General features: G+C 35.8%; 2 protein-coding genes across 4 annotated transcripts in view; one reads left to right on the top strand and one right to left on the bottom strand.

The window, feature by feature from the left end:
* Window positions 1–26,344, bottom strand: part of LOC122790335 (zinc finger protein 239-like) — a 1,358,627-nt gene that overhangs the window by 147,484 nt on the left and 1,184,799 nt on the right. The gene's annotated exons all lie outside the window — the stretch shown is intronic.
* The window catches only part of LOC122790332 (myosin-7), a 96,664-nt gene that overhangs the window by 27,353 nt on the left and 42,967 nt on the right, over window positions 1–26,344 (top strand). Inside the window, exons 13-26 of the mRNA XM_044057852.1 lie at window positions 1,448–1,597; window positions 3,087–3,257; window positions 4,124–4,433; window positions 5,372–5,442; window positions 8,390–8,477; window positions 12,543–12,660; window positions 15,473–15,596; window positions 16,368–16,504; window positions 17,902–18,157; window positions 20,274–20,516; window positions 20,621–20,797; window positions 21,658–21,803; window positions 23,668–23,758; window positions 25,493–25,882. Coding sequence (XP_043913787.1) covers window positions 1,448–1,597; window positions 3,087–3,257; window positions 4,124–4,433; window positions 5,372–5,442; window positions 8,390–8,477; window positions 12,543–12,660; window positions 15,473–15,596; window positions 16,368–16,504; window positions 17,902–18,157; window positions 20,274–20,516; window positions 20,621–20,797; window positions 21,658–21,803; window positions 23,668–23,758; window positions 25,493–25,882 — 2,472 coding nt within the window. The remainder of the gene's footprint in view (window positions 1–1,447; window positions 1,598–3,086; window positions 3,258–4,123; window positions 4,434–5,371; window positions 5,443–8,389; window positions 8,478–12,542; window positions 12,661–15,472; window positions 15,597–16,367; window positions 16,505–17,901; window positions 18,158–20,273; window positions 20,517–20,620; window positions 20,798–21,657; window positions 21,804–23,667; window positions 23,759–25,492; window positions 25,883–26,344) is intronic.

Here is a 26,344-nt window from a genome sequence, read left to right as displayed (position 1 = left end):
TTATGGTGAATTATATCAACCACACTCCATATTTATATCATTTTTAACTTATGGTGAATTATATCAACCACACTCCATATTTATATCATTTTTAACTTATGGTGAATTATATCAACCACACTCCATATTTATATCATTTTTAACTTATGGTGAATTATATCAGGCACACTCCATATTTATATCATTTTTAACTTATGGTGAATTATATCAAGCACACTCCATATTTATATCATTTTTAACTTATGGTGAATTATATCAAGCACACTCCATATTTATATCATTTTTAACTTATGGTGAATTATATCAAGCACACTCCATATTTATATCATTTTTAACTTATGGTGAATTATTTCAACCACACTCCATATTTATATCATTTTTAACTTATGGTGAATTATATCAACCACACTCCATATTTATATCATTTTTAACTTATGGTGAATTATATCAGGCGCACTCCATATTTATATCATTTTTAACTTATGGTGAATTATATCAAGCACACTCCATATTTATATCATTTTTAACTTATGGTGAATTATATCAAGCACACTCCATATTTATATCATTTTTAACTTATGGTGAATTATATCAAGCACACTCCATATTTATATCATTTTTAACTTATGGTGAATTATTTCAACCACACTCCATATTTATATCATTTTAACTTATGGTGAATTATATCAACCACACTCCATATTTATATCATTTTTAACTTATGGTGAATTATATCAACCACACTCCATATTTATATCATTTTTAACTTATGGTGAATTATATCAAGCACACTCCATATTTATATCATTTTTAACTTATGGTGAATTATATCAACCACACTCCATATTTATATCATTTTAACTTATGGTGAATTATATCAACCACACTCCATATTTATATCATTTTTAACTTATGGTGAATTATATCAACCACACTCCATATTTATATCGTTTTTAACTTATGGTGAATTATATCAGGCACACTCCATATTTATATCATTTTTAACTAATGGTGAATTGTATCAAGCACACTCCATATTTATATCATTTTTAACTTATGGTGAATTATATCAAGCACACTCCATATTTATATCATTTTTAACTTATGGTGAATTATATCAAGCACACTCCATATTTATATCATTTTTAACTTATGGTGAATTATATCAAGCACACTCCATATTTATATCATTTTTAACTTATGGTGAATTATATCAAGCACACTCCATATTTATATCATTTTTAACTTATGGTGAATTATATCAAGCACACTCTATATTTATATCATTTTTAACTTATGGTGAATTATATCAACCACACTCCATATTTATATCATTTTAACTTATGGTGAATTATATCAACCACACTCCATATTTATATCATTTTTAACTTATGGTGAATTATATCAACCACACTCCATATTTATCAATCATTTTGCCATATTTTAGGTTTACTATGCCACTGGTGCTTTGGCAAAAGCTGTTTATGAGAAGATGTTCCTGTGGATGGTAATGCGAATCAATCAAACCCTAGAAACCAAACAACCACGGCAGTACTTCATTGGGGTACTGGACATTGCAGGCTTTGAGATCTTTGATGTAAGTATCATTTAAAAAAGATGGCACTGATGTTCTGTTGTGACTAAAGATGTTAAATGTCACTGAAGGATAGGACTATGTTTTTTTTTTCTCTGAACCACAAATTAAGCTTGTAATGTTGATATTGAAACACAGTCATTCATACTGACCTGAAATGAAATTTACTTACAGTCTTATTTTCCTTTTTAACACTTATTTATTTCATACACATTGTCAGATAGTCTGTACTGAGTGCTAGTATAAGCCATTTGCTCTCACTAAAATTCAAGTTTTTCCTTGATCATCACACATTTAATTTTGTTAGACATTCTTGGACTACAGGTCAGTTGACTGACTGTGTGATTATAATTTTTCTGCTCATTTATTTACTCACCCATGCGTGTTCCCACCAACAATAAGGGGGTTGGCATAATGGTTAAGGTGTTACCTCACAGATACAAGCAACAGGGTTTTATTCTCACCATGGAAAGCATGGATAGGCATAAAAAGGCCTCCAGTGGTCATTAGCCTAGCAATCACCTATGAATAAGGATCTCAAGCAATTCAAGCAATTGAAACAACCTCTATTGAACATCTCATGTAAGTTCATGCTATTTTTAAAACTTTCTAGTTCTACCCTTTTATTTCATTCATTCACACAGCCAGTTAAGCTACAGGTGAAAACTGCATCAATGCTAACATAAAAGAATATAATGATGCACATCACATCATCACTTTTATATTCCACTGACTCATTTCATTAGTTCTATAACTGACAGTTACATTTCACCTAAACTATACTACATGTACATGGCATTTTATTTTAATCTGCATCAGTTACAGACCAATTGCATTTTTTATGTATGACACTGACAATATAATTTACTGCAGAGTGGTAGGCTGTGATTGTTTGAACTATATTAAAGCAGAGGACATTTTAAAGTGACACACTGTCTATGGATTTCCTTTCTCTAGGAAATGCCTTTCCAAAAATTATTTATGACTTGTAGTTTGAAGACTGATTTATGAACACTTCCATCTTTAAGTTCTTCATATTATGCATGGTGGTTAAGAAATATTTTTTTCTTTTGTATTTTAAATCGGTCATCCTCATATATGCATTCTGGTTAAAAAGTTGAATCCAAATTGCATTTCAGTATGTATATTTGCACATTTATTGCTGTCACTGAATTTTTGTGTTCTGCACATATCAGTTAATGCAGACATTAAATACCATGCATAAATGTAAACTTTGAACGTTTAATGGTAAAAGAGATACAGAACCCCTTGGTACTGCAGTCTCAAAAAGTCACAGAAGCAATTACTTTGAAGAACTTCACGGTCATAACTTGATCCACTAGCAGCTATTACCCTTTATGTTAATTCCTGTCACTAGCAGATTCCAAATCTGATGTCATATTTTACAGCTGTGCACAACCATATTACAAAAGATTAACATTCTGCAGAATTCTTGCTGCTGTGAAGAAACTGACATTTTTTTTTTCTCCAGTTCAACAGCTTTGAGCAGCTGTGTATCAACTTCACCAATGAGAAGCTGCAGCAGTTCTTCAACCATCACATGTTTGTGCTGGAACAGGAAGAGTACAAGAAGGAAGGCATTGAGTGGGTCTTCATTGACTTTGGAATGGACCTGCAGGCCTGCATTGACCTTATTGAGAAGGTAGGGTGTTAAACAGAAGGAAAAGGTCATAGAAAACAAATATGCCCTTTGTTCTGATGAAGACTGGTATACTTACAAGTAGAGGCCACAGAATAATATCTAATTTCCTTGTTTAAGAAAATGATTTTATTTAGTAATTCTTATGAAGTTAATGCAACGTTTACTAAACACTAACTGTTCTGCAAAAGGTTTAATCTAGTCTTTATCATTGTTTCCTTTTGGGCTAATAGACCCGTGATTTGCTTCCTTAAAAAGAGGACAGGTCAAAAAGTCAGCGATGATTGTTGCTGAAGCAGTGTTACAGAGTATTATCAGAGAACACATTGCTGTTCATTTTCATCACCCTTATTAGTTCTCTTTAACAACTATAAGACCATGACAATATGAAGTGTATCTCAGACAATTCTTTTTCTGAATAGATGCCATCAGCACTTAACAATATCATTGCTACATAACTACTGGAAACTTGTCTGGGGTCTCTTTCATTAAAAATCATGGCATAATCCAAGCTAACCTCTACACAGACATATACACACACATACACACACACACACGTACACACACACACACACACACGTACACACACACACACACACACACACACACACACACACACACACACACACACACACACACACACACACACACACACACACACACCTACACCTTGTGGACCAAATGAGATATTTCTGTTCTTATATGTTTGTGAATATATTTTATTAACTTATTGATAAAGTCTTCTAAACCAAGCTTTTATGCAGTGCAACTTTGCAGTTTAAGGAAAATGTTTGTGGTTAAGAAAGCTGCTAGTGCTAAATCAATTAAAATCACCCTGAGCAAAGTCTCTCATTGTCTTCTTTACATAGCCTATGGGCATCATGTCCATCTTAGAAGAAGAGTGTATGTTTCCCAAAGCCACAGACATGACCTTCAAGGCCAAGCTGTATGACAATCACATTGGGAAGTCTGCTAACTTCCAGAAGCCCAGGAATGTAAAGGGAAAACCAGAGGCCCACTTTGCGCTGATACATTATGCTGGCACTGTGGACTACAACATCATGGGCTGGCTGGAGAAAAATAAGGACCCACTGAATGAAACAGTTGTTGGACTCTTTCAAAAGTCTTCTCTCAAGCTCCTTTCTGCTCTGTTTGCCAATTATACTGGGTCTGATGCAGGTAAGAAAATGTCTCCTGACTTTTCAGTGTGCAAGAATGCAGTTCTAATTGTTATGTGTGATGCAGGTATTAAAGTATGAGGATACTGTCATAATACATCATTTAAATATTTAGTACTGAAGTCATGCCTGTGAACTCAGGTACCAACTAAAAATAATCCTCAGACACCACTGTTTTGTGGCACTTACAAAAGTTTTGAAATTCAAGTTCTTTGTTGTATAAGCATCATATTGTACAATCTAAGAGTGCAATGTTATCATAGCTTTACTAATGATAGTTATCTACTAATGCATGTTATCATTATGTAGTCTGTGATTCTGAAACTTAGAGTTTCCATCTTAAATAAAGGCAGTACTGACAGAAAAGAAAATAAATAATTAAATTATAGGTTAGTTATTTTCAGTGTTCAGCAGGCAAGCACAAACCAGAACCTGTTATTAAAACACTAGCTGATACACATGCAGCAATGCACATTAGGCAAAGATCATTTTTGTTTGTTGATATTTTGGGCTATTGTTTCCATTAGGCAAACCATTGAGTCTGATTTGGTTAGACTGCCTTTGAAATATTGAAAGTATTGTTATGTTTATTATTCATATGTTACCTCACCTCAAAAGAGCCAGTTGTGTTGCTGTTTGTTTAATAGGGAAGTGTTATCCTAGATAAGCATATGCCCCTCCCGCACTTCTCTACTTTACTAAGTATTCCTAGACAGATGTCTCAGAGGTAGTCTACTTTAGTTTTCAAAATTATAAATTAAAGGACATAAAAATCAACTGTATCCTAAATTTAAATGAAGTATATGACATCGTTTAATTTACAACTGTCAGGCTTGTAATAAATGAACAAATGTTACTACAGCTATTGCTACAGCTATATGTACTTTTGAATGTACATGCAACTAAGGTATTGATAATTCTGTAATATTTCCTTTGTAGCTCACGAAAAGGGTAAAGGAGGCAGCAAGAAGAAGGGATCCTCATTTCAGACTGTGTCTGCCCTTCACAGAGTAAGTCATATAAACACAATAATGAGGTGAAAAGGATGGAAAGTTAAATCTTATGCAGGGAAGAGTATTTAATCTTTTCACATTTTTAAACCAATTTCAAGTTTTTGTGGGTACGGTGAACACGAGATTTCAAAGTCTGAGCTCTTCATAGCACCTTTAAAAATATCAAACTCAGCTAGCAAGTGTGTGCACTAAGCAATGTAACAGTGAGTTATACAATTATAAATGAGTCTAAATGCTGAATTAGTTACCAGTTCTTTTGATGTTAGACTTGCCACATGTACTGAAGGGAAAGCAGTGATCCGCAATTGTGATTGCCAAAGCAATAAGAGAACAGTGGCAGTCAAGATGTGACTTGTTAAGCATGGCTAAATTTGTTCAGAATTGCACAAATCTTAAACTATTGTTTTGTTTAATAATAAGAATATTTAGGTAGAGTTCAGTGATATGTAAACAGACTGTTTTGTATATTTGACACTAGAAGTTCAGATTAAAGGATATATATATATATATATATATATATATACATGAAAACCTTTTCAGATTTAAAGAAATTATTGTTTTTAGAATATGACTAAAGGCCATAACACCAGGTTTATTATGGCTGATTACATTATCTATCTGATCCTTTCTTCCATCATTTAGGCTCCAGCCCTAATTAAGAATATTCTTAATGTACAATTTACTCTTCCTATACGTTTGTAAAATTGAAGACTAAAGTACTAGAGTCTTGGTAGCGTTTGTTAAAAAACATCAGGTCACAGCTATGTGATGTTTCCTCTCTCAAACCTTTTTATATATGTTGCCCTTTGCTAGGGGAAACAGGGTAGTTACAATAATTCACAACAGCTAATAGATCTGCATACAAAGAAGGGGCATTTTTGGGAGAGGCTTAAAAATACACAAAAAAAAATGTAATCAGTCTATCACTTACTACAGTTTGTCCCATGCTTCTGTGGCCATGTTATAACATAACTACTGCCTAATCAGAAGCATAGCCATGTTTGATGGGCCACATAGCGGTGCATGTGGATGTCTAAACATTGTCTATCCTTGGCGTCAAGACCTTATTCAATGCATCGACAACCCAAGTTCACTTACAGGTTTTCCTGTTTGGAGGTTAGCTATTTCCTGTGTATCTGAAAACCTTCAGATAACTATGACAGACTGATGAAATGCCATCTGGCTTGAAGAGTAAAGTAACTATACTGTTTACAAGAATGTGAAGAGGAAGACGACCACACAGCAAGTTAACTGCGTATGTTGCTCTGGGGCGGATGAAGTCTGGTGTGACAGAAAAAAACTTCATCACATGACAGTGCTCCTTCCTGGCTAAACAAATCTCCTACCCATAAAATCAAAGACTCCAGGATTCCAAGGATGCCATTATGAGATAAGATAATGCATGATAGATAGAAACAATGTTTTCTTGAGTGGAGATCCTCATCACCAGTCTTGGTGCCCATAAAGTCAAATTTTTCATTGCACTGTATATGGGATAGCCAAAGCAGTAACAGATCAGTGATGACTGAGATGTGACTGGGTAAACTATGACTAAAGTTGTATGGATCAGGAACTCTCAAAGATACAAAAAGGAAAAGAGCGAAATGTCATAGGGAGTCTTTGCTACCATATCCTTTGAGCAAGTATATGTATGGAAACCTGAGGTCACCACAAATTTTGTACCCTGAAAATGTTCATAAATTAAGGCAGAACATTCTGGGGGATTACACATGGAGATGGTTTGGAAAGATAGCAATGACTGGGATATAATTTTACCTTTTTTCAATAGGCAAGTTTCCCTGAGCAATTATATCTCATCTAGGTAGGTATTATTTTTACCATAAATTTAAATTATATGATCCAGTGACACAAGAAACATAAAACTAGTAAACCCTGACTCAAACTCATTTATTTATAAACTCTAAGATATAGTCGGTAGACTACATCATTTTGAATAAGTCAAGAAGGAAACTGACTGCATCCCTAATAATTCATTAGAGTACATTTCGGGTATATTTCTGATATTGTAATAAAACTGCCATTCATGTTACTTTTTGTATTATTTTTTTCTCCTGATTGTAAAATAGTTCTTTTTATATGTTTCTAGCAGCAATTTTTCCCAGATTCCACAGTTATTAGTTGCTGTCAGTCTTTAGAAATGATATTCTACTCATGTCACTGAGGTTTCCCTGGTCAAAGACACATGGTTTGCTAGGTCACACACAGGCAAACACTCAGACATTTTTTTTTTTGCATGAAAGACATCTTGCTCTCAGGCTCCTGTGAAAAATAAAATTATATTTTTCTTTTACTAAATCTACTGGAAGGAACACTGTTAGGTGATGCAATTTTTTCAAGTTTTGTTTTCTTTTTCTGTCAGACCAGACTTCATTCTTCCCTGTATTTAGTAAACATATGTTGTCTCATGCTGAGCTTACTATAGTGTGTGGTCGCATAATATGTATTGTGAATCCCATTAAAGCACATCTGAATACAAACAGCACTGTGGCTTACATTCTAATTTCAATATTCTTATTTTGTATTTTAAGTTAGTGATAAATTGTAATATATATCGCTGTTACTGTTTCTACTGTTTATAGGCCATCAGTTCATATTATTAAAGTAATATACTTAACTCCAGCCCTATGTATGAGTACTGTAACTTTTGCTGTCCAGAAAACAATATATCTGTTTAATTTGAAGTTCTGCTGTCATGGCTAATGATGACAATTGTGTTAGATTTAAAACGGGGTAACAGGCATTACAGCATAAGAGAACAGTATGTCTTCTTTCATCACTTAAATGCTTTTTCCCTTAACATTTTATTCTTGAAGTTTGACAAAATACATTTGTGTGTGAGAGGGGGCTTTGGGGAATATGTGCATGCATGTTTACATATTTCTTTTTCCCAACACTGAGAAAATCTACTTTACCTTTTTCCAAGGAAAATCTGAATAAACTGATGACTAATCTGAGATCAACCCATCCACACTTTGTACGCTGCATTATTCCTAATGAACGTAAAGCTCCGGGTAGGTAGAAGATATTTAACTGCTGCATGTTTTTTCTTTCTGACAGATTAGGTAAAGAGGAATTTTACTATCTCAGAAAAGTTGGTATTTTTTTAAGTGATGTGAAACAAAAGCATTTGTCATATATACGTATATATATATATATATATATATATATATATATATATATGAACACACACACATATATATATATATATATATATATATTTTTAGCGATATATATATATATATATATATATATATATATATATATAAATATATATATATATATGTATATATATATATATATATATATATATATATATATGTGTGTGTGTGTATGTGTGTGTGTGTGTATATGCAGTTCATTTCCAGCTCCTGAATAAATGGTACATGGCCCTTGATTGGTCTTCTCCCCTGAAATTATACTCACTATGGTAATGTTTTAAAAACATTTTTATGGAATGTTATGGAATGTTCTAGGAATCCCCAACTCCGTATCTCTAAATTTTTGCTCAAGAATTCTGGACAAAGACAAAAATAATGGTGAGGCGAAGGCCTAAAATCAGGGATAATTTTTAAAAACTACTCTGCAGCGGTAGCGTTGTCGTCTCACAGCATGAGTTTCTCCCATTCGATTCTTGGCTGGAGCGCCTTCTGTGTGGAGTCTGCATGTCCTCCCCACGATCAAGTGGCATTCGAAAGATGTGTGTAGGGCGTGCCTTTGTTGAAGGTTGGGCGTCGAGCTGGCACTGTAAAAATCTACTGGCAATCATTAGCGGACCAGAGTTCCGCTGTGGCGACCCCTAACCAGGAAAAGCCGAAAGAAGAACATTAGTTTAAAAGAGTTAATAGTAAAACAGATTTTGCATCAACATGCATTTTCTAAATAATGTGAAGTATGAAACTTCAATGTTTGTCATTATTTACTGACTATAATAATCAATTCCTTACTAGAAAATAAAATAAAAATGTTTGGGAGGATAGGGCAGTAATATGAGGCAAAATCATTGATTTGACCAAATAGTGAGATAGGCTGCTGATGAAATTATTGTTCTTTTTTTTTTTATTTACCCCCGTTTTCTGATGATCATTAGCCCCCTCCCAGCGCAGTTGCTCATGCATTTCCCGTCACTGAGACAAGGGTCATATAGGAAGGGACATCATTTAAACTGTCCTCAGTGGTGGTTTGCGATTCTTTTTTTTAATGCCTTTATATCAGTGCATACTTGAGGAAGCACTGAGGAACAGATTACAGAGTGAATGACAGCAGATGGCATCCACAAGGGGTATTTTCTCTTAGCAGCCATGCCTTTCTTTCTGAAATATGAGTGATATTTTCATCACCAAGGAGATCCACCATCAACTATGCATTCAAGTGCATATATGTCTCCTCAATAACCTGGGAGAGGTGAGCTAGCCAGTAAAAAGAATAATAAATATGATTCCCCAGCCTCCCCTCCTCAAAACATGTTTTTACTCTGCTGCCAATGTAGCATAGCAGAAACCAAAGCAGTTTCAAAGAAGCTAGTGGACTTTACTGACAGCAGTAAATGGCAATATGGGGCTATAAGATATCAGGACTCACTACTTTTTTGACATTGTTCACAAAGTATGAAATACAAATAATTATATCCATTTGTTAAAGTTGTAGGCCCACTGGACACACACAGTCCTTTTTTGAGTGATACAGTGACTGGGTGGTGTGTGTGTTGTTACATTAAAGGTCAAGGGCTACAGGAACAGGGGAATCAGACCCTGTACCACACCACAAACAACAGGAGTCCACATCCTTCTGTGTCTGTGGCAAGCAATGCATGCAAAATAAAAGCAAATCAGCAGTATGCAGGCATGGGTAAATAAGCACAATGGTGTTCAGAAACTTTCAGAATCAGGTTACTTATTCTTATGTAGTGCAGGTTGGAAATGCAGTGCATCCTATTTACAGCTGTCCCTGACAAGGAACACTCCACACTTTGGTCACAATTGTATACAAGCTGTAATCCAGTGCAGGGCATGCAGTGATGCCCTGCTGCACAGTCTGCATGTTTTGGCACCCTTCACCCAAGTATAGTGTTCTTTATATCACATACTGATTGCAGTTCTGCTAAAATTTAGCTTTCAGGTAGCCTGGAGCTCAGCAGCACTGGGTGCTCTTCTAATGCATCTAAGTGGAAAAATCTAGCTGCAGTTTAGTTTGCAGTGTTTGTATTAAACAGCAAAATCTTGCTCTGAGACTAATCCAGTCTGGAGAGGACAGAGAGCTAGCTGAAGGGTTAACATCTCTTCTTTTTAAGTTACTGAAAGAAAGCCTGGAAAAAGCACATTATATATAACGTTTTTGTCTTAAATTATTGCTGTTTAGTTGCATGCTAACTTAAATCACACTGGTGGTTTGCATGTTATAGTTGCCCACCTACATATATTGCCTTCTCTACTCCTTTATTTTTCAAATCAGCATGCACTGAATATTTATGTACCAGGTATCTGACATGCATGATAAACTTGCCTGATGATGTCTGTTATTTAATCTAAGACGAAAGTCTTCACTATTGTTTTACCAGTGTTGTTTCTCCATTTTTGACACATAAGCCATTTGTTTTTTATTTTTGTTTTAAATGCTACTTTTTGCTCATTGAATCTTCTCATCTTTGTAAGACAAAATACATGTTTTTCCTTTTGTTGTTGTTGTGTCTTTCGGCTTTTTCCCGGTTAGGGGTCGCCACAGCGGAACTCCGGTCTACTTATGATTGTCAGTTGATTTTTATGTGCTGAGTTGCCGGCCCTAACGCACAACCTTCAACGAAGGTATGCCCATTCACGCATGCCTCCACAGAAGACGCTCTAGCTGAGAATCAAACGGGACAACGTCTTGCTGTGAGGTGACAATGCTACCGCAGCACCATTTAGACTGGAAATGTCTCCTGCTTCCTCTTCAAAGCAAGGGTGATCACTGCAAGTTGTACCGGATTAAATATTCCTTTGTGCTGTCATCTCATTTCTTCATCACTGAAGCATATTCTGTGCTATTAGGGCTCATGAGCCCACAGGCTACAACACTGTGCAAATTTGTTACCCCAGAGAACTTCCAACTCTATCTGGAGTACACCTATACAGCTTGAGATGCAGTGTGCCCTAAGGAAGCCCTTAGAAAATGGTAACCCTGATAGTCACTTCCTATACTATACTGAGTAGGGTCATAGAACCTTTTCTGCTTACTTTCACTCATCAAAGTCTGTCCCCTGTTTTGTCTCCTGGCCTCTATACATTCAAGGATACACAGTGGCCCCAAATGTGTGCCATAGATGCAGATACACACATTTACTGTGGAACTTAGTGTGTCATGGAAATGAAAGGGTTATTAAACTGCAGCTCAGTGTATCATTCAGTAATCCCATAGTATGTTGACTTTATACTGACAGATGTGCAGTTTTGTTTCTGAATTACATCTATCCACATTGTGGCTGAGAGGCCCTCAGTACTAACACTGGTATACCATAATAACTATATCTCTGAATGCCACACATGAGGTATAATGCTGCAGCATTTGTATCTATTGTTTGAAGGCATGATGTGTGTGTGTGATTAAGCTTTTCATTTGAGATTTATGGGGTTGGATGAAGCAAAGCAATCCTTCATTTCACAGGAAATGCATGAATAATCTTACTGTACAATATTCTGACTTCTTTGTCTCACTGTGCTCAGCTGCTTTACTGAAAGTGTTCTTTAACTTTCCAGAGACTTACTGTTTGTGCAGAGAATTGAGAAACTGTTTATTAAATTACTAGGAAAAGGAAAAATAAACTATTGATAAAACAAATTAGGATAAGAACTTTCAGATACAGAAAAGATAAACTATACTATATAAATTATAACAAAAGTGGCAGAAGAGCTCAGAGAAAAAAATCTGGCCTCGTGTGTCATACCAGTTTACAAAGCACTGAATGTACATTACTACTAATGTTCTGTGTATAATAACTAGGCAACTGGCTGGATACAAAACATGGAATATCCATAATTTGAGTAAACAATATATGTAACTGCCAGTATCATGTGGCTCACTGATCATGCTTCTTGTTTCTGTAGGAGTGATGGATAACCCCTTGGTCATGCACCAGTTGCGCTGTAATGGTGTGCTGGAAGGTATTAGAATCTGCAGGAAAGGCTTTCCCAACCGCATCCTCTATGGTGACTTCAGGCAGCGGTAAGACTTTGTATTCATTCTTGCAAACTGTGTAAATTAGCATTCTGTACTAATCTGCATTGTGTCACATGACCATGTGTGGTAACTTTAGGCAGCAGTGAGGCAGAATTTAGATTGCTGAAAACTGTGTAAATGAATGTAATTTTTCTTATGAAAGTTATGAGACTTGTCAGTAAAATCCTGTGATATAGTCTCATAAAATGGTAGTGTAATATAGAAAGACCAGACGGTTCACACAGTTTTATGCAGTACTCTCACCCTGCTAGAAGTTTAGTAAATAGTCAAGTTTCTTTGATTCCCATATACTGTGTGCTATAGATGACCATGACTCAGGTGGCTGGAGTTATATGACTGAGCCAGCACTGAAGGAGCCAATGAGGGAATAGAAAAGAATGAAGTGGAAGAGTCCATCAACTTAAGCGGAGGAGAGGGGATGTATCAGGGAAATGTGTGATCACTTATGCTGCCAGTGGTGATACAGGAAAACACACTTAAGTGCACATTAGGCTGACACGACAGAAGAAACACGTGGATGTGATGTGTTACCATGAAGGCAGAGCATCAATTCATGTTCTTCACTGTAGGCTCCCTGATGGTCAGGCATTAGAAAATTATGTCACCACATATATGGAACATATACCGTGCAACATTCCAATGTATTTCACTCATGTACAACAGACAGGAAGTTGACATGCTGAGGACTCAGGGCAGCATAGAAAAATTACTCTGTAGCTGGCAGTATGACGTTACCACCCCAAGTCAGCTCAAGCCTCGCTCCTGCTGATAGGAGAATGAAAGGACCAATTGGCTGATCAGGAGGAAGAACTAATAGTCATGAAAATGGTGCTAATCTTTTTCTTTAAATCACATATTTGTTGTATATAGTTAAGTAATAATACACAGCATTACTAACATTTTCCCAGGATATTGTCATGCTTCAAAATGCATTGTGAGGCATAAGACAAAGCAGAATGCCTTACACATGAAAGTGCAATGATATATGATGAGAAAGTAAGTAAGGAAGAGTACTCATAGATTCACAGGCTCATACTAAGCATGCAATGCCTACTTACTAACCTTGTGCATAAAGGGCTGTAAGTCTTGACCCAGGGTATCTTTACAGTTACCTATCCAATTAGCTACATTACCTTTAAAGAGAGCCAGGGTACCTGCTTTGTTTGCTATAGGGCTTGAGCTTATTCCAGAGATGGGGAATCCTTTGAGAGAGGTGCATGTCGTGACATCAGGCCTTTTATAGATTGTATAGACGTAACTCACTGGGGTGGGTATTTGTAGTTTTAATGCATTTGTATCCTAGACTTGCAGTGTAAAAACAAAATATGTTAGCATAGCTAATTGTCATTTAATACTAATAATGTAGTATTAGGGCAGCTAAGTAAAAATCTTGATTTGAGAAACCTTGTGTACTGAATAATGTGGCAGAGCTATTAAACTGAAGCTATCCTTTCACTCTAAGATAATTTCAGATTCAAAACACGTCTTTTTATTATTGATATCAGAGGTGATTATATTATTTACTGAGTACATGAAGGGTGCAAATGGGGGAAGGAGGGTTTGAAGAGAGATTTAGTGATTCTGTGTCTGTTGTGTTAAACAGTGAATAAACAGAATTTTGGGGCTGTGTATCTGAGAAGGCATGGTTATGTTAAACAACTCAATGAGAAAGGAAAACACTGGAATCACACTTTGCTGAACTTTTCTAGAACCATAAAATATTATAGTAGTCATCGTAATCAACATTATTTATCTTTAAGCACTCTAGTTCTGAAATGGAACTACTAATTGCATTATATCATACTGACAGCCATATGTAGAACACATTTAGGTAAGCTCGCAGTGGTCAGAATACTATACATGGGTTTTAATGCTAAACGGTATATACTACTGCCTTACAAACATACCCTAAAGGAAATATCCATTTTCAGGTGAATATTATTAGGATGATCTTATTTAACAAACAATATAGTACAAAGAGGAACTATATTTATTTTATTTATCTTTTGTTGATTGGCTTAGTCCCTCTAGGCTAGTGTCTTCTTTTTTGGGGAGACCCAAAGTGGTATTCATTGTGATGGGGGACAAAATTTGATTAGAGCACCAGGGAACTACCAAACTCTTTTCAATAAGCGCAGTGAGACTGTTTCCAAAAGAGTATCAAAAGATATAGCAATAAAGCCTAAAGGACTTCACTATATTGGCCAGGAAAATGAGGAACTCTGATATCTCTGTGAGCAAAATGAGGAATAAGGTCAAAGCATTTATCAAAACAATGGAGATCCATAAGGAATTATCATGTTACAAAAGCTAAGCAGATTAAGAGACACTGATGTTTTTCACAGATGTCGTAAGTTCCAGAAACAACTTCATATTGATAATCAGGATGAGAGAGTGGTGGTATACAACCATGCACATGCTAGTTATGAGAGAAACATTTGTCAAATGGAAGATGTGTTGGGGAATGAGTTCGAATTCATTAAGGTATGCATTGATATTAATGCAAAAGAATATTTGAATGGGTAAACCAGGATGTTAGTAAATATATGTTTTCACATCCGTATAAGAGCTACAACCATTAACACTTTAAGAAAAATACAGACGTTCTGTCCTCTCTTGTTGACAACCATGTGTATATAAGCTGATACAGTTCATCTTTGACAAGATGCTTTCTGAATTGTGGCTTTAACCCATTTTATAAAGTGTCTGTAATATAAGCTCATTCTAATGCAGTAACTGCTAATTGATATAATGCATAAGAACAACATTTAAAGAAACAATTTTGCCTTTTATGCAGATACCGTATTCTAAACCCAGCTGCCATCCCCGAGGGGCAGTTCATAGACAGCAAAAAGGGAGCTGAAAAGCTCCTCGCCTCCTTAGACATTGATCACAATCAGTATAAGTTTGGCCATACTAAGGTAAGTGTTAGAATTTTTGTGTTTCATCTATGCTTGAGCTTTTTTTTTTTTAGCTGAGCTTTGCATTCACTACCTATAAGTCATACCTGTTCTTAAGGAAATGAGTTTTAGGCAATTTCATTATTCCCTGGGTGCTGACAAAAAACAGGACTTAAAATAGCAGTGGTTACAGCTACAGAACAAACTGATGTATAAAAGAAATATTATTGTACTGTGCCCATAGTTTTGTGTAGGCTGGTTGGCTGCAAAAGTGGTTATGTTTTTTTTATTATAAGAGGCTGTTGAGTAGGTATGATTTTACATGCAATGAAGGAAAAACATTATTGTGCCACAAACAGCTACAACCTTTATCCTAGAAATTAAGTGTTCCACTGCTTGAAACAGTATTCTTCCCATGTGAGTAAATCATGGTGTACATTGGACTATATTTCAGATGTTTAAGTGTCCTGGGTTCTAAAAAACATTTCACAATCCGTAATATATTTCAGAATCACTCCGTATTGGCTTTAAAATTAGTAGAAACAGTACAAATTATAGGTATTTTGATAACTTTCTATAAAGTTGTGATAAATATCAAGCATTATTAACAGATCTGTTTCCAGCAATCATCCTATGCCTACCATGTGCCTAAGTAAATCATCTAACTTGCTGGGTCATCTATACAAATAGCAAATTGGTCAAATGGAATGACCAGGTGCTTTTCAACTCTTCTAAACTCTGCCTCTTCAAAACTTCAGTTTTTACTGATAAAGAAAAATTTGTGTTATGCAGGTCTTCTTCAAAGCTGGTTTACTGGGTCATCTAGAAGAATTGCGAGATGAACGTCTCTCTCGTATTATTACTCGCATTCAGGCCCAGTCCAGAGGTGTGCTATCAAGACTTGAGTTTAAGAAGATGGTAGAGCGTAGGTAAGTTCAGCTTACAAGATGTTGTTATTGAGGAGTCCTTTATTCTGTTCTGGATTTCATGCAGTGCATAATGATCCTGGCCAAAGATACTAAAAGATAAGTATCTGTGTCACAAATCTTAAGTTTGTTGTTAGGTTTGCTTTCATAATTAAACATAATTAGAGAACTATTTAATATAAATTTGATTATCTACAATTATCTTAGAGAAACTGGATGTGCTCATTTCAGGATACAGCAAATGTGTGAATACGAGCCTGGTGTATGTATGAGGTGATTTCTTTTTCAACAAGACTGTTATCAAACCATCTTCTGTTTCATATGTCAGGATTTTTTTTGGGGGGGGGGTGCTCATGCATGTCCCATTGCAGATGTATATACTGTGTTTTTAAAACATTGTAAAATATCTTTTTCCTCCTCATCCTCAAAGGATATTAAGTTTAGCATTAATTTCAGCAAGAATGAGCAATGTAATAAAAGAAGATGCTCTTCATCATACTATGATTCTTATGATCCATAGTAATATACAGAAGATAGATTCACAGCATGTGACATATAATATTTCACAGAAAGATCAGTTCTAAGGAAAGAATGAAGCATATATATAGCAAGAAAAACAAATAAACAAACTAGTACATTATAATCCTACTTTAATATTATAAGCAATATTGCAGAGAGGCCATCCTTAAGGAACAGAAAAAAAGAAGAAAAAATAGATGGCAAACACAATATTTTGGGTTTTTAAGTAGTTACTAAGATTTCATAAATTGTATACCAACTATGCTAACTCTGGGAACCTGCAACCCACCCCCTTAGCACTGCCCCACACACCATTTCGCCAATATGCAATGTTTTTTATAATGTACTTGTTCAGTACTGAAATAAAATCATAAAATGACAGGTTTCACCTAAAAATAATCGAATAAATAAATAAATGTTTTAGCCAACTAGACATTTTGTGAAAAAAAAAAACAAATATATAACAATAACATAAAACCAAATATGCAGCAACATAAAACTCTAGCCAAGTATGTTAAAACATAAACAATATATAAGTATGCCGGATTTTAATATAAATTCTAGTATATCTTATTTAGAAAATAAATACATTATTCTAAAAACTGTTCAGCGGGCATACGTGGCATATGTCTAGCTAAACTCTTAACATGCTCTTATTTATCCATTTATTTTTATTCAGATTTTATAACACCAATCTTTTGTTTGCACTGCTGTAGTCTATACTGACAGATTCTAATTCCCCTATTAGATATATAATGCAGAACATCATCAGTAACGTATGGGTGTTATGTCCTATAGGCTGTCATTGACTGCTATCTTAAGTGTTCATAAATTCACAGCTGATCTCAAATAATGAGGCATCTCATAACACATTTTCACAGGGATGCCTTGCTGGTCATTCAGTGGAATATTCGGGCATTTATGAGTGTGAAGAACTGGCCATGGATGAAGCTTTACTTCAAGATCAAACCTCTACTGAAATCTGCAGAGACTGAGAAGGAAATGGCCAACATGAAGGAAGAGTTCCTGAAACTGAAGGAAGCTCTAGAAAAGTCTGAGGCACGCCGCAAGGAGCTGGAAGAGAAAATGGTCTCCCTCCTACAGGAAAAGAATGATCTCCAGTTGCAAGTGCAAGCTGTAAGTAGGAAGTACAATGTCATCACTCTATAAAGCATGTTAATATTTTATAATTACTAATTGTCACTCAGATCTAATGATCAGACCTGGACTAGAGCCGCTGACACAAGACACAGGCTATTTAGCAAACTGGCCTTGTGTCTGCTTCTCATCGATAAGGATAAGATTTCATACTTCATTGTCTTCCGGGAGTTATTGTTTGAACATTAATATTGTTATGAAGATGTTGGACTTGCATCCCACTCTTCAGGTGGTCAGTGATAAAACAGACAGACCAACTACCCTAGTCTGAAGATGATAATTAATGACAGAGTATGAATCGCTTTACTTGTCACTTTAAGCTTATCAGTGGTTCAGCTTGGAAATAAGATGGAGTATAATGACGCATTCTGTACTATGGTATGTGTTAGCCAATACAAATGCATTATCAACTGATTAATTGCAAAAAATAAAGAACTTCTATGCTTGACAAAGTAGAAATAAATCAGTCATTGCTAGTTTGCTGTATGATATCACTGTATTTGTAGTGGTCCTTATCTTAATGTCCTCTTATGCCATAAGCATTGTTCAGCATTTCTTAGGGTTCCAGTTAGAAAACTGTTTGTAGGAAACTTGAAAAGCTGACATATTTAAAAAGTGAATTTAAATGGTTAAGGTTAAGAGCTAGAATCATACATTTAGTGTATATTCAAGGGTCACACAATCCCATGTGCAATGGTTTTCCTTTAAAAAAATGTCTGTGTCTATGTGTATATATATATATATATATATATATATATATATATATATATAGATATATTTATTGTGAGTGTGTGTTGGTTGACTTTGTATGAGTAATTTGTTTAATTTATCTCCATGACTGGTTGACTTTACCACTAATTTCTTTGTGAATGGATTATAATTCCTTATTTCAAACTGGTCTGCATCAGTTAAGCTATCAGTACAGTTACAAATGATCAATATATCTATCCCTACTACCTTTATTCATATTCTATAAACTACATTACTGTGTCAATAGCAAAAGCATGAAGTAAACCAGAAACAAAGTGTTTTATTTATTTATTTTTTTGTATCCTCTATGTGAGGGCACCCCACAGCTTATATATACTAACTCCACAGTCATATAGCAGTGTGGAAGATGAAAAATTCATTATTTGCTGAAGGTGGTTTTCAGAAAAAAACAATTCATAGTAAAAGTACACAAAGTAATTACTGTCACCAAAAACTGAATCCGTTTATTCTCCTGCCTTAAACATTCTTTCAGTTTTGCATTTATCCTACTGGGAGTTTTTTTTTTTTTCCAGTTGTAAAAGCACTGGGGTCTTTCTTAATTTGTGGGTAGGATTTTCAGAGCTGTTGTATAGCTGATAAAAATCATCTTCTCATAGTCCTAGTCATAACAACAATATAAGAAGTATAGCCTGCCTGTACAGTTAGAAAAGGTATATATGAGACTGGAGCAAAAGCATTAACTTATGTGACATACTTTTAGCTCCTATTCCTTGTGGTTGAGAACTGGATCTTGTTAGTCTTGGTCAACTCTAGCAGTACATATAATACAATCTTATACATCTAGTTATGGTTATACCTAGATTCATCTAGATGTTATATCCAACTAGCTGCTTTAATATAAGCCACTAATTGCAAAACAACATGTGCCTAATTTAGAAGTCTTGCACCGACACTGTGTCAGGCATTGGCACATAAATTTTGAACGGAAGCACATGGTCTCATATTAATCATAGAAGGAGCTGCCATACATTACTTAGTGTGGTGAGAAAGGCAGACATACATGAAGTTGGCATTTGGGGTGAGAACTACATGTTCAAACACCATTGACTCACACTCACCTCACAATATGGTTAGCAACCTGGCGCTATATCTTATAGTTGTAGTTTTATCTCCCTGTCATTTGGATGGAAGAAGATGTATGCTTACAATCCACACTGCTAAAAGTACAAATTTATTTCAAAGTTTATTTCAAAGGAAATATAGGTATAGATTAAACAGAAAAAGTGTTTGATAAAAAGCCTTCAGAATGTCTAAAATTGAATATGTTGTCTCATAAGTAACATGTAGAAGTAAATGTCTGTCTTTGATGCTTATACTTCCACAGGAGCAAGACAATCTTGCTGATGCAGAGGAAAGGTGTGATCAGCTCATCAAGACAAAGATTCAGCTGGAAGCTAAGTCGAAGGAACTGAATGAGCGTCTTGAGGATGAAGAAGAAATGAATGCTGAGCTGACAGCGAAGAAGAGGAAACTTGAAGACGAATGTTCAGAACTGAAGAAGGACATAGATGATTTGGAATTAACACTTGCAAAAGTTGAAAAGGAGAAACATGCCACAGAGAATAAGGTCTGCACTTAGCTTTGTGCTGGAACCCGACTGATTTTGTTTCTAGATTTTGATTCCATGTTCTCCTTGCTAATGTGATCATGTGCTTTTTTTCTGATTCCTAGGTGAAAAATCTGACTGAGGAGATGGCAGGCCTGGATGAGATCATTGCCAAGCTGACCAAAGAGAAGAAGGCTTTGCAGGAAGCCCATCAGCAAGCTCTTGATGATCTACAAGCAGAGGAGGACAAAGTGAACACCTTAACTAAATCCAAGGCCAAGCTGGAGCAGCAAGTTGATGATGTAGGTTAACAGCACATATAGTGTAATGGATAACATGAAAAAATATTCATGCATTTATTTTTCTGACATCCACTTTTTTTCTTTCAAACAGCCTCTTTGTGGACTATGCAGATGCTCCACATATTTACTAGCTGTGTAATGCATAATGCATATTACTTCCATCTCTTTTAGCCTTCACACTGCCGCCACTTCCCCCAAAACATATGATAAAACAACATACAATTTAGTTTATTCTCCTGTCTCATGCTCTATGGAACCAGCAATCTACTCAGAGTATACTGCTATTGTTCACCTTGATAGCTGTATTCAAAATACAATAGTATTACAGATTATCTTCTTTGCTAAACTGATTTCTGTGGACAACACAAGAAGTAGTTAAGAAATGTAGTACTTTGGGAGATTAGTCTTGAGACTTAATCGTAAACTTTAGCTGCAAGTACTAACCCCAAGCCAGATACAGAAAAGGTACAGAAGAGGATGTTACAAAATAGAATGATAGAGGTGTATTGTCAGATAAAAGGTGCCAGACAGTGGGATAAATAAATAATAACCAAAACCGAATGACTGACAGTGTTGAACTCACTTTTGACTTCTTTTCGGGTTTGACAATGAGACAAGGATAACAGAAATAATGAATACTTTTTTTTTAGGAAAAAAGCTATTAGAAAAATATACTACAAAATATATTGTTACTTTAAAGTGCACAACAAAGTTGAAAGATGCATTCATGGCCACTAAATATGTGCATAAGGCTAAGTGTTACTGTAAAACACAATACAGTCAGTGTAGCAAAAGAATTAGCAAACATCTGGAGGGAGAAGAATTCTACTAAGCTCTTTCTTCATACTATTTCTGTCCAGTTGGAAGGTTCCCTGGAACAGGAAAAGAAAATCAGAATGGACCTAGAGAGAGCCAAGAGGAAGCTGGAGGGAGACTTAAAGCTGACGCAGGAAAGCATTATGGACCTGGAGAATGACAAACAGCAAATGGAGGAGAAACTGAAAAAGTAAGTTACCACCTCATGACTCGGAAATGACATAATTCACTGAAACTACTGTACAATGACCTTGCATTTATTTCATTTTTGTGCTATACTGAGGGGAACAAAAATGCAAGTGACAATGAAACAACCTATAATATTGCACAGCAAATTTGTTTAATTAATGCAGCAAAAGAACAGCCACAGAGAGAGTCTCCATTCTCACATCTAGGGTCAGATTAATGAATTATATGCATTAGCACAAAGATTATGCACTTTGGGATATTATTTATACTACGATTCTTTGGATATTATTTTAGAAAGTGATGAATATTAATTGAAACCTAGTAAAGTCCTGGCACAAATCTGGGTCAAAGTATCATCAGCTTTGTTAAGAGCTGAAGACTATAAAAAACCAAAGAAGCTAACATAAAGACAAGAAAAAGCAGAGCTTTAAGAGAAAAAAAAATTGAGGATACAGGCACTAAAACTATGTAGGATCTTGCAGGCTACTGATCATAATAACATGCTTGGGAAAATGTTAATGTGTCTTATTATAAATATGTAAACATAGGGAAAAAGTCACAAAGACAAACCATTCAGTAGAAAATTGCAGGAAATACCAGCCATGGTAGAATTTTCACTCTGTAATACCTTAAATCTCCTGCAGTGGAGGCTTATGGGATATATGCAAATGACCTTTAAAAACATGCAAGTGTTTTATCTACATGGCTTCTGAATGCCCATGACTTTTTACTTTTTAACTTTTAAGTCTTTATAGGTACATTAAGGCCAGTAAATACAAAATGTGCCTGTAGTAGTTTTTTATGACTATGACAGGCACAAGATCTATTTCTTAAAGACTATTTGCCATGTTTAAAATTAAACAGTAAGCAGTTATGGAGTTGCTGGATGGTTACAGCAAATGAGGTTGCACTTTGCTGTAAGAACTGAGGGCATCCCATAGCCTTTAGCAACATAAAATTGGGGAAACGTCTCTGTAGTTGTCAGAATTAGGCCTTATTTTATTCATTGATTTATTTTATTTTATGTGCATTTGTTGACTGGGTAGAGCACTGATCTCCATGGTCCTTTAATAGACTCATTCTCAAAGCGTTGTCTGGTTAAGTGACTTCTTTAGAGCCATGGAGGCTGTGGGAATCAAACGCTGAGCCACTGGACCATAGGAAACAGCTCATTAATACCTCCCTAATCGACTGTGCCAACTGCAAATGGTTTGAAATAAGAAAACTCACAAAACCGATAATTTCTTGGACGATGCAATCAGTTTTGCAGAAACTGATTCAGGTTTTGAAATATTAGTTTTAACTAAATCCCAAGCAATGCCCTTCATGTTGTATAACCTTACCCCAGCCACCTCCATCTTTTGCATTTCAAAACTGAGAACAGTAGCATTGTTTCATGTTAAGCCACACGTTGTCAAGTAGCATCAAACTATTGCAGACAGTGAAATTTAGTCATGTTGAGTTTACAGAAAGGCAACAGCATCTGAGGTTTTTTTTTGTACAATTTTTATCTCTTCAATGTCTGCCAGTCATCTGCTCTCTGGCCTCTGCAAACAAATGGCAGTTCTTTCCTGCAAGATGAGAGACAATTGTGGAAGCTATCATTAAGGCAGCCATAAGGGATTTTTTTTCAGTTAAAAAACAAGCCTCAAAAACCACTGATGTGAAGACTTGTTATGCCTTCATTGTGGGTGTATACAAGGAAACAAAACTTGGTTGATATAGGAAATGTGGTCTTCACCATAGTTACTTATTTCTGTTTAATATGTCCTCATACTTGATTTTCTACCTTGCTTTTGTTCACATGCTATGTTTGGTAACAAATCTTTTAATGAAATGAATGTGTTATGTTTTGTCGTCCGTAGGAAAGACTTTGAGATCAACCAACTCAATAGCAAAATTGAAGATGAGCAGTCATTATCCATACAGCTACAGAAAAAAATGAAGGAGCTGCAGGTATGTGCTGACTACATGACCAAACATATTTCCACAGACTCTATTTTTATGGAACAGCAACGTTTTATCCATAAGTTATAAAACCCTAAATACTGCCCAGGCAATTGTGGTTTGATTTGCATCTCATGCATCTGAGGAGATGGCTGGAATAGATGTGTGCACCCATCCTGGGGGGGGGGGGGTTGTTGTCTGGTTGTTTCCTGCATAGTATCCCTCATACAGGCTAGTGATGTAGTGTGGGGAGTTCCACAGAGTCGAGTAACCCTTAGATGTTCCAAGTGACTGTGTGTTTGTGTGTGTGTGTGTGTGTGTGTGTGTGGGGGGGGGTGATGAGTCATAACAACCCTCTATAGTAGCATGACACACTTTCTTGGGACACCCTTAGGATCCTCCTACAAAAGATGTTGCCAGAAAGCAGCCTCACTATCCCCCAGGGAAATGTGGTTGACTCTGTCTCTGCCAAAGGAATTTCACTCTCCTATGTGCTTCTTGAGCACCTGTGACCCTACTTACACCTGGGAGAAGTGAGTGGGTCATGAACTTTCACCCCTGTCCCTCCCTGTCTGACTTATCCAGTGGTGAGCATGCTCTGTCCCTCTATGGCACAGACCCAGGCTTCTTAAATACACTTTAAAATTTCAGGTTTACCCCTTTATTAGAAGTTTGAGTCGCTGTTCCACAAAAAAAAAAAAAAAAAAAAAAAAGAAAAAGTTCAAAACACTAAAAGTGGGGTGCTTTGCCCCCACACTCCCCCTACTTAAATATAGATCGCACCACAGTGGAGGAAATGGCAAAGTCCTGAAAAGAGTCCAGAGATTTTTTTCCCTGGGATAAAAATTGCTGTTCCATGTCTCCGGGATTTCAAGCTTTTGCTTTTAAAGGGTCAATAAATCAGTGTTTGCTATTTTAAGTGTTCACTGATTTAATATAGACCGGCTATAGCCAGTTTGAGGTGGCATTCACCTGTTTTAAACACTGATTACTGTTGCCTGCAGTAAAAATAATCCAATCATCACCAAAATAATAGTCTGTGACAGAACAAAACAGGTACGTTTTCAATAAAAAATGCACTAGCAGGTTTGTACTTTAATGCAGTCCTTATCAACATGGGACCAGGTTTACACATTACTAGCTAAAAAGACTGAACCAACAATAGCTAATTCTGCAGTCTTCTTATTTAGGACAATGTGATATTTTTGCTTTGACTTGTAGTTTCCAGATATTAGTTAATCTCACGTAGTGTTAACACGCCACTTAGCTCCAGACTCCTGTAAAAAGCTTTACATACACATACATACGTACAGTATACACACTTTAGATAAAAAAAAAAAAAAGTGTTTGAATATACATTGCATTATGATAAACTATGACCTGTTGTGTGGTAATTCAAACTGATTTGCCTTTTGTCTCAGACTTTGTGGCTTAAACCACCAAAACCATTAACAAGCAAAGAAATTAGAGCCGTAGGTTAAAATTCTGATTACTTTTGAAGAGCTTCTAATAGTCCCATAACAGAGTATGTAATCATAAGGCTATTGCTGTGTATCTTTACTTTAACAAAACACAGTAAGTCTTCTATATACTTCCATCTAGTATGTCTAGACAGATGAGTGTAGCACAAAGACATGAAGAACTCAGGTCTCTAATAGTCCTATGATCTTCAATATCTGACGTGAAGATGCAGTCATTATTTCTTGATTTGTTTGTTTAAGTGATTTTTGTTTGTGTGTTTAGGCTCGTATTGAAGAACTAGAGGAAGAACTTGAGGCAGAGAGAGCTGCACGAGCAAAGATTGAGAAGCAGAGGGCAGATCTAGCACGAGAGCTAGAAGAACTCAGTGAGCGTCTGGAGGAAGCTGGTGGAGCCACTTCCGCCCAGCTGGAAATGAACAAGAAACGTGAAGCTGAGTTCCAGAAATTGCGCCGTGACCTGGAAGAAGCAACCCTCCAACACGAAGCAACATCTTCTGCGCTAAGGAAAAAGCATGCAGACTCCACCTCTGAGCTGGCAGAGCAAATTGACAATCTACAGAGGGTGAAGCAGAAACTTGAGAAGGAAAAGAGTGAACTAAAACTAGAGCTGGATGATGTGGCTTCAAACATGGAACAAGTTATCAAAGTCAAGGTACGTTTCAGTCTATGAAGGCAAATGAATTCCACTAGAAATCAAAACGTTTATGCATTTAATATCCACTGATAATGCACGCCTTTACTGAAACAACAAAAAAAGTTTAAAAATGTAACGGGATGAGAGATGATCTATAATAGTCTACAAAAATTATAATCAAACTTTCATATTCACATTCCTTGTCAGTGCACCTATATTTAGCTGTTTCATGTGTAAAATTAACTCTGGAGTATAGATTATATTGTTACCAGTCCCCTACAGATGATCAAAATAAAGGTTAGTTAACCATGATTCACTGAATCTGTGTTGCCAAACTGTATCTGATCCAAAAGTTTTGGAGAAGGGAAAGCTGCTCTGTCTTGATACACCCACACTATATAACCTTCCCTGAAGTCACAACACCTTTCAGTAAGTTATATTTCCTAGGAGGGTTTCTTATGTGATGGTGCAGTCTGGCAA

The sequence above is a fragment of the Protopterus annectens genome, chromosome 16.part0, assembly GCF_019279795.1.
Source record: "Protopterus annectens isolate FY-2018-M chromosome 16.part0, PAN1.0, whole genome shotgun sequence".
NCBI lineage: Eukaryota > Metazoa > Chordata > Ceratodontiformes > Protopteridae > Protopterus > Protopterus annectens.
This window is presented reverse-complemented; position numbering and strand designations above follow the sequence as displayed.